Raw genomic sequence first — 17,519 nt, forward strand, 5'->3', positions numbered from 1 at the left:
AACTGACAATCTCTAGCCCCGCGACCAGCACCTCATCGCCGAAGAGTCCTCGAGGCAGGCCGAACGGTCTGTCGCCTTCGGGATACCGCGATGATGCCGGCTCCGACAGGCTGGACAAGTCCTGTCTGTCAATCGCGTCACAATGCAGTCGACTTTCACCCACGGGTTCAATCGGCACCCCTCGATCGAGGACAAGCGGCAAGAGTCCGAGCGGTCTACAGACAGAACAACACGTATCCTTCGAAGATATCTTCGTGGACGACGAGAAGGCCAACGAGGCTGATGAGGAAGAGAACAGTGAAATATCGAGTACTCCCAAGGACGCTTCCACCTCTCTGGATCGATCGAAGGGCACTCAGGTACAATCTCTCAGGTAAGTAAGGATGATGACAAGCGGGGTGGAGGTTTGAACTTATACGAGGAATCGTCATCCCCTATACAGACTGAAGACACCGGTGACGCCGACCACGCCAGTCAAGCGGTTTCAGACTATGAGCAAGATCCTCGAGAGAAATACGGAACGGAACAAATCTTGCTCAGATCAGGACAGCTCTTCCAGCGGGACTCGCAGCAACAGCCAAGTCAGGGCGCCAAGAACTCCGGAATGTCCGAAAGGTCAATAAAATCGTCTTATTAGTATTAAAATAAACTATGCTGTCATTTAAAAAAAAAAATTCAAATAATTTTAATATTTTAAGAGATCATTGAAGACATTTCAATCAACTAACAAGCGCAAATGACACAATTTTTTTTAAATTAATTTAAGTTTGAAATTTGAACTTATCAAGGTATTATTAAATATTAATATACTGTAAATATTATGAGAAACGTAAAAATAGAAGAAAAATCGTAAAGGAACCGTACCATATAAAAATCAAAAATCAAAATAGTTTTGCAATTTAATCTAATTTAGACAAAATCTCAAATTGAACATTGAAATAACGAAATGTTAAAATTGAAACAGAAACGGGACAAGATTATGGGACTCTCGAAGTCTCCTTGCGATACGACCCGGCCGATCAGTGCCTCCAGTGCAAGGTGGAACGTGCACGTCGTTTAATACCTATGGACATTCAAGGCCTCGCCGATCCCTTTTGCAAGTTGAATATATTGCCCGTAGGAAAAATAGCAACGAGCAGCCGATTGCGAACAAAAACGGTGCACAAGACGCGCGACCCGGAGTTCAACGAGACGGTGAATTTTTACGGAACGACGGAAACCGATGTATAGATCAATATTATAATATATGAATATCAATTTTCTCGCAAATAAATTATAAATACATGCTAGAAATTTCTCTAGATCTCGAGTGGCAAGGCGTTGCACGTCTTAATCATCCAGGACGACCCATCGGGCCAAGACTTCCTGGGAGAAGCGAAATTTCCTCTACACGAATTGCAATCATATCAAACGAAACATTACAAAGTTTCTCTGCAGCCTCATTATCCGGTATGTTAAATGCAGAAAAAAATACAATGAAAAATCTCTCAATATTATAGAAATTCAAAGTAATTCGTAGTGATTGCTTGTATATAGAAATTTGTTTTATAGATTATATTTCTACAAATTTTTCAATTTATAATATGCACATATTATAAATAGAATAGCATTAATCAATGTATGAATATTATTAATTTCACGACAAAATGTGAAATTTAAAATACGAGAAATTTTAATTACGGATTAAGTTGTCATAAAATAAAAGTTTTAAAATGTTTCATAAAATAAATGTCAGCAAATGTTTTAAACAAATTTCATGAATTTTTACGTAAAAATATATTCATCAAATATGTGTATATATCTATTATCCAATTCAAATTAGATTACTGATTATAAATGGATTGTTGTATTCAGTACGAGGAAAACAAATATTTCATTTAAATATGAGATTTAAATTAAGTATATTAATTATTCATAAAATAAATCTTATAATGCGTGATAATAGAATACAAAAAGGCAAAAAAAATCAGCGTTTCTCATATTCTTATCAGCGTGTATACAGTATATCGATTACTTCGATGCAGGTAGACAACGAAGAGGAAATTTGGGGCATATGCTCAAGCGGACGCGGGCAGATACAGATAAGCCTGAACTATTGTACGCGTCGACGTGCGCTGCTGGTCACGATACATCGCGCTATGAATCTCCTGCCCATGGACAGCAACGGATTTTCTGACCCATTCGTCAAACTAGCCCTCGTCGAGGATGCGACCGACAATCATCGGCAGCAACGATTCCTAAATTACTCGACCGCTCGCGCTACTGCCAAAAAGGTGAAGAAAGCGGCCGGCCGCAACTCGCAAAGCACGAGCATCAAACGGAAGACGTTGAATCCAGAATGGAACGAAGAGTTCGTTTTCGCGACTCGCTTGACGGAGTTGATGAAGCTGACGCTATGCATCTCCGTATGGGACAAGGACTTCGGCAAGAGTAACGATTACTTGGGTACTATGAGCTATTATATTAGCCACGATTTTATCCCCCGTATCTTTTTTGAATTATAAGATTTATTTTAGGAAAGTTTGCAGTCTAAGAGATCCAACAATGCTTAAGTTAATTATAATGTGCTTCGCAATCAGAATTTAATTTAATTACTATACATATATATATATATATATATATATATATCGAATTCTAGAGAATTATATATGTATAGTTAAATATTTGGATTAATATAATCAATCCAGAATTAACTGATTGCGTTTAATCAAATGAAGCACTTACATATATGTTGACACGTGTCTGCACAATTTCCAGGAGGCCTCATGCTGGGTTGCGGTAGCAAGGGAGCGCGTTTGCGGCACTGGGTAGACGCAATCAAATTTCCGGATCATCGTCATCTGGCATGGCACAACCTGGCGGAGATGGACGTACCTATAGAATAATAACTTCGGCTTAGGGAACGAGAGGATAGAAGGTCAAGATTAAACACGCGCGAGCCATGCGGGCTTTATCATTATGCTGATATACGCATGCATATACATGCGCGTATACTTGACGCAAATTATCGATTTGGTGCGTGATTTACCGTTGCTCAAAAATCAAGTATTATAAAGAAAAAAAAAAGTTGATACAAGAAAACAAAGAGAAGTTGACAAATAATCCCCCTATCACAATTTTTGTACAATGCGTTCATATATTATGTGCACTATATACAGTTTTTCTTACAATTATACATACAGCCACTTTATTTTATAAATTATATAGGCGATCTTTAAATAGAGTATCTCTAATCATTATCGCTTTCAGTAGAATCTTCCTCCGCCTCTCGTAACCATTTAATGAACGGCTGAACGGAATTTCTCACTTTGCTATGAAGCACATCCGTGTCCTCGCTAGTGGATTCGTACCACTCTAAAATTTTCTCTTCCGACAGTATATCGCGATCGTAAAACTGATGCAACAGGTGTTGCGTATATGGCAGCAACTCGTCGGTCGTACTAGCAATATCCTCTATAGCGCGCAAACAATCATCTTGCGCGTCTTCATTTTTAACATAATTCAAAATAATGGAATTAAAATAAGTTATAATAGCTTTCAGATTCTTTTGATAGTTCTGGCTATTAACGGGAGTTTTCGTTTCGGAAAGATAATGTAAAGGCAGACTGAGAATCGCTTTAATGACGTTGTACGTCACCTCGCGGATGGTGACGTTATACGCGTATCTCGAAGAGTTAATTTCTAGAATCAAATTCTCGCAGTTGAGCTTATCCTGATAACCACGTAACAGACTGTCGATAACTTCAGACAAGAACATATTCATGTCGTCTGGAATCGGAGAATCACGTTCGGAATCCTCTTCGCTGCTAGACGATTCTGTGGAGCAATTATCACAATCGGCTACTTTGTTGTTTTTAAAATACAAAAATTCATCATTAACTCTGAGTTCTGACATTTTAGTCTTAGACACGCCGGATGATAGAGACTCGACGACGATATCGATGTATTGACTACGAGCAGCAACATCAATTTCAGGACACAATATACATCCATCTATTTGGCTACCATACCTGATAATGCAATTCGGAAACAAGATACTGTTCACAATAGTGCAATTATCCTTGATTCTAATGTTTGAAAAGATATACGAATTACGTATATTAACGTTACTACCTATAATACAATGGTCTGCAATTACAGATCTTGCAACTTTAGTATTATTTCCTAACGTACTGTTAAATCCAAGAATACAGTCTTTTTCCAGAATGCAACCTTTAGCAAGAGCAGTTTCGTGTTTGTATGTGCTCTGTGGCATGCATATAAAATTTTTTAACGAGGGAAAAGCATCTGCCGCCAAAGGAAAAGTATGTCTCCGTAAGACATCTTGAGTAAGCATATGGTAAGCCTTCCATGATGTAATCGGCAAGGCATAATCTTCTACATTTAACTGCTGCCAATAAATTCTCGAGTCCAATATCTCCTCATTCATCAATACCCCTCTAATAAAATCATCCATAGTCTAAAGAGAACATTTTAATATAGTAATATATATCAACTTATATATATATATATATATATTATAAATATATATATAGTTATAATATATATATATATGTTACAATAAAAATATATATATATATATATATATATATTGTTATTGCATATTGCAATTAAAGATAACAATGTAAAATTCGACATTTTATATGAAAAAATAGTTTAATTTAATTACCTGAAAGTCAAAATTATCAGCAAACAGTGGCAAGACAGATGGTGAACACAAATAAATATGAGTATCCAAGTAGCATGTGTTGAGCTCTATTTCGTTATGATCGAGGAACCAGTTTAATTCCAACTTCACTTTCTTCTCGCTGTTCTTCAGTTTTGTATAATACAGTATTTTGTTGCTGCTTTTATCCGATACAACCAAAGAAGTTTCCTCATTCATGTAAGAATCCTTTGTTGAACCAAAATTTCGTAATACCATGGTCATAGCTGCTCCTTTATCTTTCTCGACTTTCAAACAATGTGCATTGAGCAGGGTTTTAAGATCTGTATTGACGAATGTGTTTCCACGAATCAGTATAAAGTATCCTCTGATCCAGCCCTTTGTATCAATATCTCGTAAAGCATCTCCGAGGGAGCTGCAGCCATCGGAAATGATCAGAGAGATTGTAGTTCCTTTGTAATCCTTTTCCTTCACATACTTTTTAAGCAGATCGACATGACTGCTACAGTAAAGGAATACTTCTTGTATTCTAGACTTGATCAACGTTTCGATCATATAATCGAAAAGCGGTACGTTTATCACCGGCATCAAGATGCTCGGGAATATATTTTGCGAGGGCGACAAGCTTGTTGTAAAATCATCCGCAAGGATAACAGCTTGCAGAACATCCTTCTTACACACTTTTGATGTCATTGTTTTGAATTATTGATAAATTGAGTTATTAATAGTTTACACTAGTACATAAGTGTAATATTTCGTCGAGAAAATACATAAAATAACCTTACAAACACGTAAAAATTGCGCGAGAATCAACAAACTTCTCTCTTGAAAGAGGAGAGGTTAATTTTAGCGCCACCTGCTTGTCTACCTTCATATATGAGCATAGACATAGAATTTATAATAGAGTAGCAAGTTCGAGAAACAAAAATTTCTCTTTCCTGATTGGTCAATAGAACGCTATGCCATTCGAGAAATCAATTTTAGAACACAATCATTTGTCCCAACTTAAAGAAAGATAACTTACTAGATGTCGACGCGCGCAAACATACATATAGAATAAATCAAATTTAAAAAAATTTAAAAAAACATAATTTAAATAAAATTTATGTCTATGGACATATATGTATACACATTTTTACACTTATTCTTATAATAATCCTATTATAGTTATAATTATTCCTATCATAATTCATATAATATTCCTATCGTAATTAATATCATAATAACATAGTTAATCAAATATAATTGAGAATAAGTTGTTTATGAGTCTGAAATGATTACAATTTTACAAATTAGATAGGCAAGATTTCCTTACTCTAAGTCGTCTATATGTCTATTTTATTTTTAAATGACAATGTCATCGCATGATATGATAGCAATATTATCATTAAAAAGTCATTACAAGTTGAAATATGTATATAGTATATAGATATAGTATATATATAGTATATAGATAACTTAGAGTAGAATAATCTTGTTTGTTTAATTTGTGAAATTATATAATCATACTTCAAACTTACAAATAATACAAATAAAGTAATACAGAACGCACATCGATAGCACAAAATTCAATTACTACATTTGAATATATCTTCATATAATAATATAATAGCTCAAAGCATAAACAGATATAAATAAATTCTCAATGAGAATCTGTTGGAATATAAAATTTTGAACAAATTTTTACATTTGTATACAATTTTTTAGAGACATTTCGCATGTCAGATAAAATAAAATTGAAGAACAATGAAAACTATCTTATAATCTAGTCTAGAGAATAGAAAAATACGGACATTTAATAGAAAGTGATCATCCACTTTCAATTTTTTTATTTTTCTTAATATATATAATTCAAAGTTTTTAAATGTTTGTTCTAAATTCAATGCAATAATTGCAATTGTCATAACAGTTCAAAATCTTATAATAGTTATATCTGATTAACACTATAAATTTCTTCGCTTAGTATAATGTTATATAACATAATACGCTTGTGTGTTTAATCATTGGTTTAAAGAAAAAACACAAAATTAATTGTATGCATGTGTATGTGTTATGTGTATGTGTGTGTGACAAATAATAAAAATACAATTATTTCAAATAAAACATTCAATTTGATGACTACATAAAACTACATATAATACTTAAAGATTAAATAAAAATAATTATGCTAACTCAATAAGTTATTTCTATTCTTCTTCTTAATACAAAAGAAAAACTGATGTTTCATCCAATTTGATCTACATTTAATTAATACAGAATTTGATCTACATTTAATTAATGCATAATTCAGAAATTTCCAAAGTTATGTAATTGCTATATAATAAATAGACGTAAATTTCAATCGAATAAAAAGCAAATAAAACATTTTTAGCTTCACTCCAAGATAATTTTTTGTTTTATTATAAATTCTTTTTATGTTCATTTATATCATGAGCCCTTTAAAATATTTAGAAAAGCAAAAAGTATTAATATTAAAAACAAATTTAAACTAAAAAAAAATTTAATAATTCCTTTAAATTTGTCTCTATCAAAGTAATATAAATTACACTTCTGCATTTATAATCTTTATGTTCGATTTATATTAGTACTGCTGCCTAGATGATGAAATAAATGGCTGAGATATGAGACTAGTGTGCAAATGTACTTATTCATTTTTCATGTGACACAATAAAATACTTAAAAAATGTAACTGGTTTGAATATCTTACAAAATGTGTAAAAGGCGCAATGCAATACGCTCAATTGATTATATAATATTATGCAATAAAATTATACAATCAAAAGATTATAACTGCTACAATCAATATAAAATGATTGTAGCAATGACAATCTTATAATAATTCATAATTGTAGTAAAACATAATTATATGAAAAATGTATAATGTGAAAGTATGAAATTATCATGTAATGTGTAATCTGTAATATCATTATTATAATATTAATTATCTTTTAATGCTGAATATAGCAATTTAAAACCGCATAATCTATACCGTTATTCTATATATAAAAAAAATTTTAATAAAATTTAAATAATTTAATAAAAAAAACTAAAATATTTCCAGAAATCTTTTTAAAATTGTAATTTTTTATCAAAACAAAATATTTTGAAATAATTATATTCGATATTGCATTAACACAATCGCATTAAAACGTTAGTAAGTTTGTATTATTTATTTATATGCATATTGATGGAAATTTTCATATTTTTCAATATTCTTTATATCTTCTTGACTAGATATAATAAGTCTTGCTCAATATATTGCTTTGTTATTTCTAAGCCCAGTTCACATATCATCATTTGTCATAAATCATAAAAGATGAAATTTCCAAACTTAAAAATATTATATAGTGTATATTATAAAATATAATGTTTTGTGTATTATATGTATGTATGTGTGGGAAAGCCCTAATTTGATTATTAAGTTAAACAGCGTCTTAAAATTTATTTAATAGACATATTATTATGTAAATGTTAAAATGTTAAAAAATATTAATACATTAATATTTCGTAGAAATGTATAATTATGACAAAATGATCATTTAAACATGTCTTTTTATGAATAATTTTATAGTTGTAATTTAATAAATAAAATATTATGCATTGCATAACAAAATCACATTTAAAAAATTTCTATTAACTTTTAAAAAATTTCTATTAACTTTTAAATTAATATTAACTTTGTTTTTTTCGAAGATATGCGCAAAAACTATTAAGAAACAATTTAATTTAAGTAGTATAATATGTAAAGAGAAATTTATTAATATCTGTAAAGTTAAAATTTAGATAGACTTATATTTCTTCTATTTTTTCTAATTATTGTAATTTTTTTGCATATATAATCATAATTTTTTCATATATAAAATCAGAATATTTAAAATACTAATTAAATTTACTTTAAAAGATATAATATTTCAATTTTATCAAAAAAAGGAGAAAAAACGTAAATACATATTACATTTATATCTTTTTAGAGATGTTCATCTCTTCTTTGTTCACAATTAAGTTAATTTTATGTACTGCATACATACACATACTAATCATATTGGAATTATAAACCAATATAATTAGTACACCAATATTATATTTTGTCATTAATTAAAATTGACAATATTTATAAAATGTATAAAATTGTGAAAACATTTTATAAAACCGTTATATATCTCGATATCAAGAAAAATTTTGTGACTCATATTACATAATTTTTTTAAAATTTGTGTTTGTGCACATTTAATAAAATTTTATAAATTATTCTGCAATATTAAAATGTTATAAGTGAAAACAAGATTTATCACAGTTTGCCGAATTATAATGATATATATGACTTATTGCTATTAAGTAAAATATTTAAATACTTCAGAAATTGTCAATATGAAATTGTTATCAATATGCATAACACTTCATATGTTTCAAGCAATTTAAGAAAAAAAAAAAAAAATACTGGAATATGGCAAAAATAAGATATTTCTGAACACAATAAGAATTGGTGACATTGAAAATTGCATTGAAATAAAGATATGTGTAAAGATATGTGTAAATTTAACGTGAGAAAAGGAACTTATAAAATAATATATAACTTAATGAATGCTAAACACGTTTACATGAGATCAAAGTACACATGACATGTATGACTTGTACTATGAGAACAAGATATTGGCATAAATATATTTTTGACAAGTAAAAGAGTACTTTTAATAGAGAAATTTGGCGCAATGCTTTAATGCCAACATAAAATATATTTTAATACTGCACTCATACCTATTGCTGTGTATTACTTTATATACCATTTACTTTTCATAAAATTTACCACTTTATCTTAGGAATTTTATAATTCCTACGTAATACTAATTATAAATATTTTATTTATGACAGCAATGAATTTTCTTATGTAAATTTACAGGTACTAATTGTGCGCATGCACAATGGAAACTTTATACTGCTGCTAAGTATGCATCAGTTAGATAAGAGCTCTAAACTGATGACACATCATACAGTCACTGGCGGCCTATATTCCTTGTTAACGACATAGAACTTGTGTTTCTTACCGAATAAGCCCCATATGACAGCGACGTTCTCAATAATTATATTGAACGGAATGGTGGATAATGCACCACATATACAAAGCATAAATCGAGCCACACCAAAACGATACAGAGAAAATGATTTAACTACTCCGAACACATACATATAAATATTTACCGCGCCGATAAAAGCGCATAGAAAATCAATCAATGGTAAACAGTTAATTGGACACAATCCGGCTAAGACGATGTTAGAAGTGGAAAGAGGCATCGTCACCCATGAATAACACGAAATACCCAGCAATAATTTTTTTCTTAATGGAATTACTTTGGAATGTACGACAAGTAATATACCTTGCAGCCATCTTTTTCTTTGCTGTACAAAATCCCATAGAGTGAATGGCGATTTCTCCCACATTTCGCCTTCTACAAAGTTGAACGTATATCCCTGGGAAAATGCTTTCATCGCAAAGAAACAATCCTCTGCGACAGATCCATCTAATCCGTTATTAAACGAGACCTGCTTTTCTGCTCCCATCTGTAATGCATATTTCACAAAAACCTTAATATGTATAAAAATAAAATAGTGAATACATCTATGTAAAATAATAATTATATCCGTTATTGTTTTAATATTTTATAATTGAAATATATAAAGAAAATATATATAGAGAGAGAGGAAAAAATATATATTTTATAATAAATTTAAACTTTTTCTGTAATAAGATTGATATAAATTAGAAGATAAATTAGATAGATTAGATTAGAATCTGATTAAAAATTACCTGTGTTACAACATAGGATCCTTTCATACTAAAAAATGGCTTGTGGAACATGGTGAATTGTAATCTTAGCTTTCCCATATCATCCGCTACTCTGAAGCTATCAGCTAATGTGGTGATCCAGTTAACAACATCCTCATTAGCATATGTGATTAATCCTTGGCCAAATTGATGTTTGCCGTCCAATATAAAGTTCAATATGCCACGAACAGAATTCTCAGTCATCAAAGTTTCTTCATCAAGATGTACAATCCAGTCGTGATCAACTAATTCGTTTACCGAGCTCTCGAGGCAGTATTGTAAAGCACGAGCCTTGAACAAGGCACCACTACTTGTGCGATACTTTGGAGGGACAACAACTTCTCGTACTCTACGATGCGGTGTTAAACTTACTGGCTTATCACTCACTACCTCTATTTGGAAATTCTCAAGACCAGCTTCTATACATTTATTTAAGTTTCTCTTTACATTTGTTTTCACTAATTGTGGATAATCTCCACGAGTCACTATTCTTATACAAACAAATGGTGCAAGCAGAGGTGAGCCTTTCAAGATTACTTTATCAGGGAATGCATTGTATATCGTTAATCCTATAAAATTGAATAAAACTTGAGGCAAGGAAAGAAATGTCACTGTACGTAGCAGGTACAAAGTGACTGCACCAATAATGCCGTATCGTGTCCATGGATCAATTTCTTCTTTTTGCTCTGTATCCCACCGAAGTCCACCGGACACAAATTCGAATATCAGTATGACTATGAGCAGCAGACAGCAATGTAAGATGTGTTTTGTTATACTGTTCAACATTATGCCTGCAAATAATAATACACATCTAACAAATAATTTTAATTCTAAATCTATAACATGTATAAATTTAAATTATACTTAATCTAAGCAATTAAAAGTGCAAGTTTGTTAATTTTAATAATATAAGAGACATACAAGAGAGATTGTATTTCATAATCTTGTGATTCATTGATTTGAAAAAGCAATTTAACCTAAATTATAATAAGTGCTCAGTGAATGATGAGAGCAACTATTTTTGAATAGCAAAGATTAATTTGGCCTTCAGTTATAGAACTGAATGCATTATGTATACACACAATCTATATATAAATATATGTATACATACGTGTAACATACACACATACACAGCTAATATAGCATTGCTACATGTCACGGTTGGCTAAATTATGCTGCCAATTAGAAAAACTCGTAATTCAAGACCTTAGAAAATTAGAATCGTTTTACGTTAAGTGGTGACTCAGAATTCGCGAGATAATAAGTGAATTGATAACTGAAGCGTCACTCGTCCAATTTATCGTTATCGCGAATGAATACAATCTTTTTCGTAGAATTATGACTTAAGATACAGATTGTCGAATCGAAATATTATAACTGAAACATTACCGCGATCGAGGGAATCCTACTCTCGCGAATATCCCCGTGATATTTGACGGGCTTGGATGCGCGCGAAAGCGCGTTTCACTCGCTATCGGCGATAACGGCGGCACTCTCTTGCGCAACCTTATCGATATCGCCGCGCTTCGTTCCTCGCGATACGCGATCGCGACATGATTTGTAGATTGTTGTGAGAGGAGCGGGATATATCCGGCAAACCAACGGACCGTAAAACCGAGGGTCGCGTATACAAATTATAAATGTCGCGCGCGGCCTCAAGATTGCGAGGAGGTTGTCACGCAGCCTCCTGTCAATTTCAATCGAGCCGCCCGAACGCAAACGTTCTCTTCTTTAATAACGGACGCACTTGCATACCTGCGGTGGCCGATGAATGCTCAGGTGTGCGTGATGATCGTAAATGCGCCGACACCGCCCATCGTCCGTGAGCGCAACAGCTGATTTATTATCGATGCTCTGTCGTTGCGTGAATGCGTTTTTTCATCATTTTTCAGCGAAACTTTTTTTTTTCCCGCGAATACTCGTTTTTTTACGCGCAAGAACGCTCATATATATACATACATACATATATACGGCCCCGATTCGCGCTTTCCTCTCGAAATTCTCCAAGAGGAACCAACGATCGACGCCTTCTTTCGAATCCTCCACTTTGTACAATAATTTGTAACGTTCGCGCTACGCTATTACGTAGTCATGCTCAAATTGAATGTATGTGCATACATACGAGGTTTGTTTTTTATATGTATATATATAGAGCTGTGTTATGTTACACTTTTGCGGTTAAAAAGAAATAGATGTATATATTTCAATGTTGAAAAGAAAAGAAGGAAAGATAAAGAATCTTGAACATAACAGGCATAAACTATTTATGCCATGATATGATAACACGTGAAAAAATTTTCATCGTAATCGTAGGCTAATCGACCAATCACAGTCAGGCTGCGTTCGGAAACGTCACGTGTGATTTCATGATTCCAGTGGAGTAGAGGAGGGGATACGGTGTGTCCTCGGGTGTGGAGTGTTTCCGAACAGTTTTGTGTGTAAAAATGGAGAGCCATCGACACATTTGACATCAAATTAATATTATTTGAAATAAAATAATATTAATAATACTAATATTATATTATAAATAATAATATATATTATTATAAATAATAATATTAATATTATCAAATATTAATATAAATATTAATATAAATATTAATATAATATTAATATTATTTTTATAATAATATCAATATATTATTATTATTATATTAATATTATTATTTGACATATTTGAAATCAAATATGGGGAGATCATCATTCATTATTGACTTGGGATGCGTTCAGGGAGCGCGCTTTTAGCGCTATCAGCGTGCTCTGTCCTTGTTCAACTTTTAGTAAGTAACAGAGATAGAACGACGCTGTCAGCGCTAATAGATAATACTTGATTCTATGCGCAACGCGCAACACGAAACGAGAGAGAGAGAGAGAGAGCGCGTGTCGATGTCGATGTGCGCGGTGCGTTCGACTTTTAATCTTCAAGTGGCGCCGCGTCACGCGGTCGGAATTAGGCGCGCGGAGTGGGGGGCTGTGGTGGGGGGGTGAGAGTGGGGAGACGCGCGCGCCGGTGCGCCGCGCACGTGAGAGCGCGCGCAACCCCCCACTCTCACCCCCCACCACAGCCCCCCACTCCGCGCGCCGAATTCCGACCGCGTGACGCGGCGCCACTTGAAGGTTAAAAGTCGAACGCACCGCGCACATCGACACGCGCTCCAATATTATAAATTATATATTCTATGGTTGCGCGATTTGAAATTGGCAACACTGTTCATGCTATAAACTATAAACTTGTGACATATGTATAGATCTTCAATAGTCTCCACCTTTGACTGTAGAAATATTTATAAATATTTTACCAATCCGATTGGTCAATCCGCAATTATCAACTGGCAACGAGAGCATTTGCAACCTATTGTGGAATGGCCCTTAAGGTTTCCGAACGGGTGGTGTGAGTTCGTGTGCACCGAGTGGCGTTCCGAACGTAGCCTCATTCTTACTATGTTTGTGAATGACCTTAACGGACACGCGATTGGTCGATTGTTCTGTCATGTAAACTGTGCAAATTTTTGTGAATAGGACTTAATCATTTTCAACATCAATCCTTTGCGCGCAACTGTAAAAGTGAATATTAGCGTGTATAATAATTTAATCGAGAGAAAAGTATCGTAAAAAGTTTGAATTTATAGTTTGTTTGTAATTTATTTATCAGGGAAAACATGGGAAAATTGGATGTTAAATTGTTGCGATATTTAACACCAGAAGATTTTCGTGTTTTAACGGCGGTATGAATTTCTTAACCTACAATAGAATTTTTGAACTTTTATTCCTAAAATATTACAAATTGTTTACCAAATTCGCTTCTATATTATGTTTTTCTCGATGAATATGTAGAATCATTTTTTCAATAAAATTTTGTATTTTTATTACGTCAGCGGTGATTTTAATTTTTCAAATCTTTTTTTTTTTGTTACAGTCATCGAATGAATATATTCTATTCACAATCAGAATATGAACGTTAAATCTAAATTAAACATTTGTCCAATCTTTTTCAGATTGAAATAAGCTCGAGGAATCGCGAACTCGTACCTGGATTATTTGCTGCGAAAATAGCGAATCTACGTTACGGTGGAGTTCAGAAATTGTTGAAGGAATTATGCAAGCACAAGTTGCTCAGCTACGAACGAGGGATGCGATGTAAGGCACTGAGAATTAGTTGCATGTTACTGTAAATTTAATTAAGAATGCATTTAAAAAAATATTTAAAAAATGTTTAATAATAAATTTTAATAAATTTTTTTAGATGATGGTTTTCGTTTGACAAATGCTGGTTATGATTACTTGGCTTTGAAAGTCTTAACACAAAGAGGAACAATTTCTTCTTTTGGAAATCAGATTGGTGTTGGCAAGGAATCTAATATCTATATTGTTGCCAATGATGAGGGAACTTCTCTTTGTCTAAAGTTACATAGGTTAGGTAGAACGTGCTTCCGAAATATTAAGGAAAAAAGAGACTATCATCAGCACAGGCAATCCGCGTCTTGGTTAGATCTATCAAGACTTTCGGCAACTAGAGAATATGCCTATATGAAAGTGCTCCTGGATAGAAGTTTCCCTGTGCCAAAGCCAATTGATTTTAACAGGCATTGTGTTATAATGGAGCTGGTTGAAGGTGGACCTTTGTACGTTTGTCAATAATACTTCCTGGATATTATGTAGTTTTATATACTGCTTTGCTTACAGTATGTCTTGTTTACAGATGTAATGTACATGAAGTAAACAATGTGGAAGCATTGTACGACGAACTTATGGATTTGATTGTTAGATTGGCAAATCATGGTGTTATACATGGAGACTTTAATGAATTTAACATAATGATCAAAAATGACGGCAAGCCAGTTATTATTGATTTTCCACAAATGATTTCTACGGAACATGAGAATGCAGAAGAATATTTTCAAAGAGACGTAAACTGCATTCGTGATTTTTTTAAAAGACGTTTTGGATATGTGAGCGAACTGTACCCAACTTTCCAAGATGTATCGTAAGTAGCAAAAAATATATATATTCTTTATTTTTGTTATTTTATACCTTACTTATATCTTATTAATTTAATAAATGATATTCGATTTCTTTCAGACGTGAGGATTGCATAGATGCTGAAGTTAGAGCTAGTGGTTTAATGAAACAAATGCAAAAGGATCTTTTAAAAGAACTGAACATAACAACAGATGATCAAAACGACGAAGATACTGAGGAAGAAACATACGAGGATTGCATTAATAATGTCGAAGATTTAAAAGATCAAATAAATAATTTAGAGCTTGAACCTGAAATCTCTAAAGAAGAAGAATGTGCTGTTCTTACACACAATAAAACAGCGATACAAAATAATGAACATTTAGAGGAAATATCTACAACAATATATTCCAAGAAGCAAAATAATTTAGAAAATGAATGCAAACTGAATAATGAACATGCATTATATGACTTATCATCAAATGCGGAAGACGAAGTAGCAGATATTAATGATTATGATGATATACAAAGTATACGGAGTGTCTCGACAGCTGCTACAATCGCACCAGGAGTGATAAAAAACAGGGTAAAACTCGCGCTTGCCAATCGCGAAAAGAAGAGCCAGTCAAAGAGGTTACTTGTTAAAGGAGAAGCGAGCGCAGTAACAAGGACACGAAGAGAAAATAGAGATGCGATTAAAGATTTAACAGGAATTTGGGGTTTGGAATGAAGCACTAGGCATACATTGTAAGTCGTTTATCATGCATATAATATAAAAGTAATTCTAAAAAGATATTTTCTTAATAATTTGATACAAATACACTTTTGCAAATACAAATGGTTTCTTCTCGCATATATCTTTCCATTATTTATATCCATTGCTGTTATCTTTATGTGTGCTATGTGTTGTGATTCTCAGTTATATAATAATACAACACAAGCACGATTTTTGACGTCATACTTGTTTTCCGCGAATTTTGCAAAAATTTAGCTACAGATAAGATAGTAAGATGTATTTTTGAGAAGACTCAGAAGCATTTATATTAATATCGAATATTTCTCACCTTGTAGGAAAATAATAATTCTGTATGAAAAGTAGTTCTCTCAGGAGTTTCCAATTGCTATTTATTCCAATTGTATATAATTTAATAATATTCTTATGACATGACTATCACACACTTAATTACAGAATATGTACTATCAAAACAACAAAATATTCTGATTTGTCTACTATTAAATGCTACGTATAAATTCGACCTGCAAATTAAACGTATATAAGATCTATACATTATTAATGAACAGTTCCACCTTGAATTATTGTTAGTATGAATACATTATTGTTAGTATGAATTTTAATGTGAGACTTTCTACGTCTTTAAATATGTGCTAAGATCAGATAGCTAAAGCTAAACATCAAAATTCTCAGTAAACACATTACAATATTTCTCTGATGTATGACTATTGTAGGGCGCTTGTTTAATTATATTTTTCGATTTCTTTTCTACTTCTTTCCAAGCAGAATCTAACAATGCCTTCTCTTAAAACTTTGAATCAATTAGCATAATTTTTAAATAATGTATTCTTTCTAGATATATATAAATCATGCATTTATAAATAAAGATAAAACATATTTATAATATTTAAAACATTCCAAATTTTAAAAGAAATTTCAAATATTTGTTGTGCTCTAAAAACAATTTAGTTTCAAATATATAAATATGAAAATATAATTTATAGCTTGTGTTTTTTATATTTCATGATATATATATTATGTCATATTACTTTGCAAACATAATAATATTATATGTCACTGCGAACATAGAACTTATTGATGCAGGATGGAAAAGCCAGATTGCAATATACGGTGGGCGGATCGATTTTACTAGTTCCAACAAAACAACGTGTCTCCGCGACGCCCATGGTGCAGTTGCGAAATATGGACAAATCGGACAGTTCATTAAATTCGTGTCTACCTAGGGGATGCACACTGCTGATAGTGAAGAAGTGAAGAAAACGGCCTAGCAAGCGATAATAAGGCCGCGGTGATAGCGCAAGACACATATACACGTACAA

At 32.4% G+C, this 17,519-nt stretch overlaps 4 protein-coding genes across 18 annotated transcripts in view; 2 read left to right on the forward strand and 2 right to left on the reverse strand.

Annotated features, from left to right (window-relative positions):
• LOC145940716 (rabphilin-3A) overlaps positions 1–3,137 on the forward strand; it is a 15,357-nt gene extending 12,220 nt beyond the window's left edge. For 5 of the 11 annotated variants that reach the window (XM_083046170.1, XM_083046174.1, XM_083046173.1 and 2 more), the window contains 6 exons: positions 1–373; positions 443–615; positions 965–1,224; positions 1,303–1,449; positions 2,025–2,445; positions 2,758–3,123. The exon at positions 1–373 is cut by the window's left edge and continues 175 nt beyond it. In XM_083046170.1, the coding sequence (XP_082902296.1) occupies positions 1–373; positions 443–615; positions 965–1,224; positions 1,303–1,449; positions 2,025–2,445; positions 2,758–2,885 (1,502 nt within the window). In that variant the 3' untranslated portion in view covers positions 2,886–3,123. Of the gene's footprint in view, positions 374–442; positions 616–964; positions 1,225–1,302; positions 1,450–2,024; positions 2,446–2,757 lie in introns of those variants that run through there. The other 6 variants (XM_083046175.1, XM_083046179.1, XM_083046177.1 and 3 more) reach the window with 5 other exon arrangements.
• Positions 3,138–3,227: 90 nt separating this feature from the next.
• On the reverse strand, positions 3,228–6,110 carry Eif2bepsilon (eukaryotic translation initiation factor 2B subunit epsilon). The gene is made up of 2 exons (XM_083046182.1): positions 4,670–6,110; positions 3,228–4,459 (listed from the first exon to the last, which is right to left on the reverse strand). The coding sequence occupies exons 1-2, from the start codon at positions 5,357–5,359 to the stop codon at positions 3,230–3,232; spliced, it is 1,920 nt and encodes a 639-aa protein (XP_082902308.1). The 5' UTR covers positions 5,360–6,110; the 3' UTR covers positions 3,228–3,229.
• Positions 6,111–8,632: 2,522 nt separating this feature from the next.
• Positions 8,633–12,728, reverse strand: Egh (beta-1,4-mannosyltransferase egh). Of its 4 annotated transcripts, none has more exons than XM_083046221.1 (3): positions 11,409–11,553; positions 10,470–11,278; positions 8,633–10,222 (listed from the first exon to the last, which is right to left on the reverse strand). In XM_083046221.1, exons 1-3 carry the CDS (start codon positions 11,440–11,442, stop codon positions 9,650–9,652), a joined length of 1,416 nt encoding a protein of 471 aa, XP_082902347.1. In that variant the 5' UTR covers positions 11,443–11,553; the 3' UTR covers positions 8,633–9,649. The 4 variants fall into 4 exon arrangements, with proteins under 4 accessions (XP_082902347.1, XP_082902350.1, XP_082902348.1 ...); XM_083046224.1 differs by lacking the exon at positions 11,409–11,553 and adding an exon at positions 12,243–12,728 and having other exon boundaries at positions 8,638–10,222; XM_083046222.1 differs by lacking the exon at positions 11,409–11,553 and adding an exon at positions 11,877–12,234 and having other exon boundaries at positions 8,638–10,222.
• A 1,126-nt stretch (positions 12,729–13,854) lies between these two features.
• On the forward strand, positions 13,855–17,424 carry Riok2 (RIO kinase 2). 2 transcript variants are annotated; one of them, XM_083045076.1, is made up of 6 exons: positions 13,855–14,212; positions 14,483–14,624; positions 14,731–15,109; positions 15,187–15,471; positions 15,567–16,193; positions 17,269–17,403. In XM_083045076.1, exons 1-5 carry the CDS (start codon positions 14,147–14,149, stop codon positions 16,174–16,176), a joined length of 1,482 nt encoding a protein of 493 aa, XP_082901202.1. In that variant the 5' UTR covers positions 13,855–14,146; the 3' UTR covers positions 16,177–16,193; positions 17,269–17,403. The 2 variants fall into 2 exon arrangements, with proteins under 2 accessions (XP_082901202.1, XP_082901201.1); XM_083045075.1 differs by having other exon boundaries at positions 13,857–14,212; positions 17,284–17,424.
• The last annotated feature ends 95 nt before the right edge of the window (positions 17,425–17,519 follow it).

Source organism: Prenolepis imparis, unplaced genomic scaffold (genome assembly GCF_030444845.1).
Source record: "Prenolepis imparis isolate NDT839.2.m4 unplaced genomic scaffold, iyPreImpa1.0 SCAF_9, whole genome shotgun sequence".
Lineage (NCBI taxonomy): Eukaryota > Metazoa > Arthropoda > Insecta > Hymenoptera > Formicidae > Prenolepis > Prenolepis imparis.

Excerpts from the sequence above, each read along its gene's own strand:
- Eif2bepsilon (XM_083046182.1), bottom strand. The coding sequence starts at position 5,359 with ATGACATCAAAAGTGTGTAAGAAGGATGTTCTGCAAGCTGTTATCCTT. Across the intron at positions 4,460-4,669 it reads CTGATAATTTTGACTTTCAG|ACTATGGATGATTTTATTAG; the intron begins GTAATTAAATTA and ends TGTTCTCTTTAG.
- Egh (XM_083046221.1), bottom strand. The coding sequence starts at position 11,442 with ATGAATCACAAGATTATGAAATACAATCTCTCTT. Across the intron at positions 11,279-11,408 it reads TATGAAATACAATCTCTCTT|GCATAATGTTGAACAGTATA; the intron begins GTATGTCTCTTA and ends TATTATTTGCAG. Across the intron at positions 10,223-10,469 it reads GATCCTATGTTGTAACACAG|ATGGGAGCAGAAAAGCAGGT; the intron begins GTAATTTTTAAT and ends TATGCATTACAG.
- Riok2 (XM_083045076.1), top strand. The coding sequence starts at position 14,147 with ATGGGAAAATTGGATGTTAAATTGTTGCGATATTTAACACCAGAAGAT. Across the intron at positions 14,625-14,730 it reads CTACGAACGAGGGATGCGAT|ATGATGGTTTTCGTTTGACA; the intron begins GTAAGGCACTGA and ends AAATTTTTTTAG. Across the intron at positions 15,110-15,186 it reads CTGGTTGAAGGTGGACCTTT|ATGTAATGTACATGAAGTAA; the intron begins GTACGTTTGTCA and ends TCTTGTTTACAG.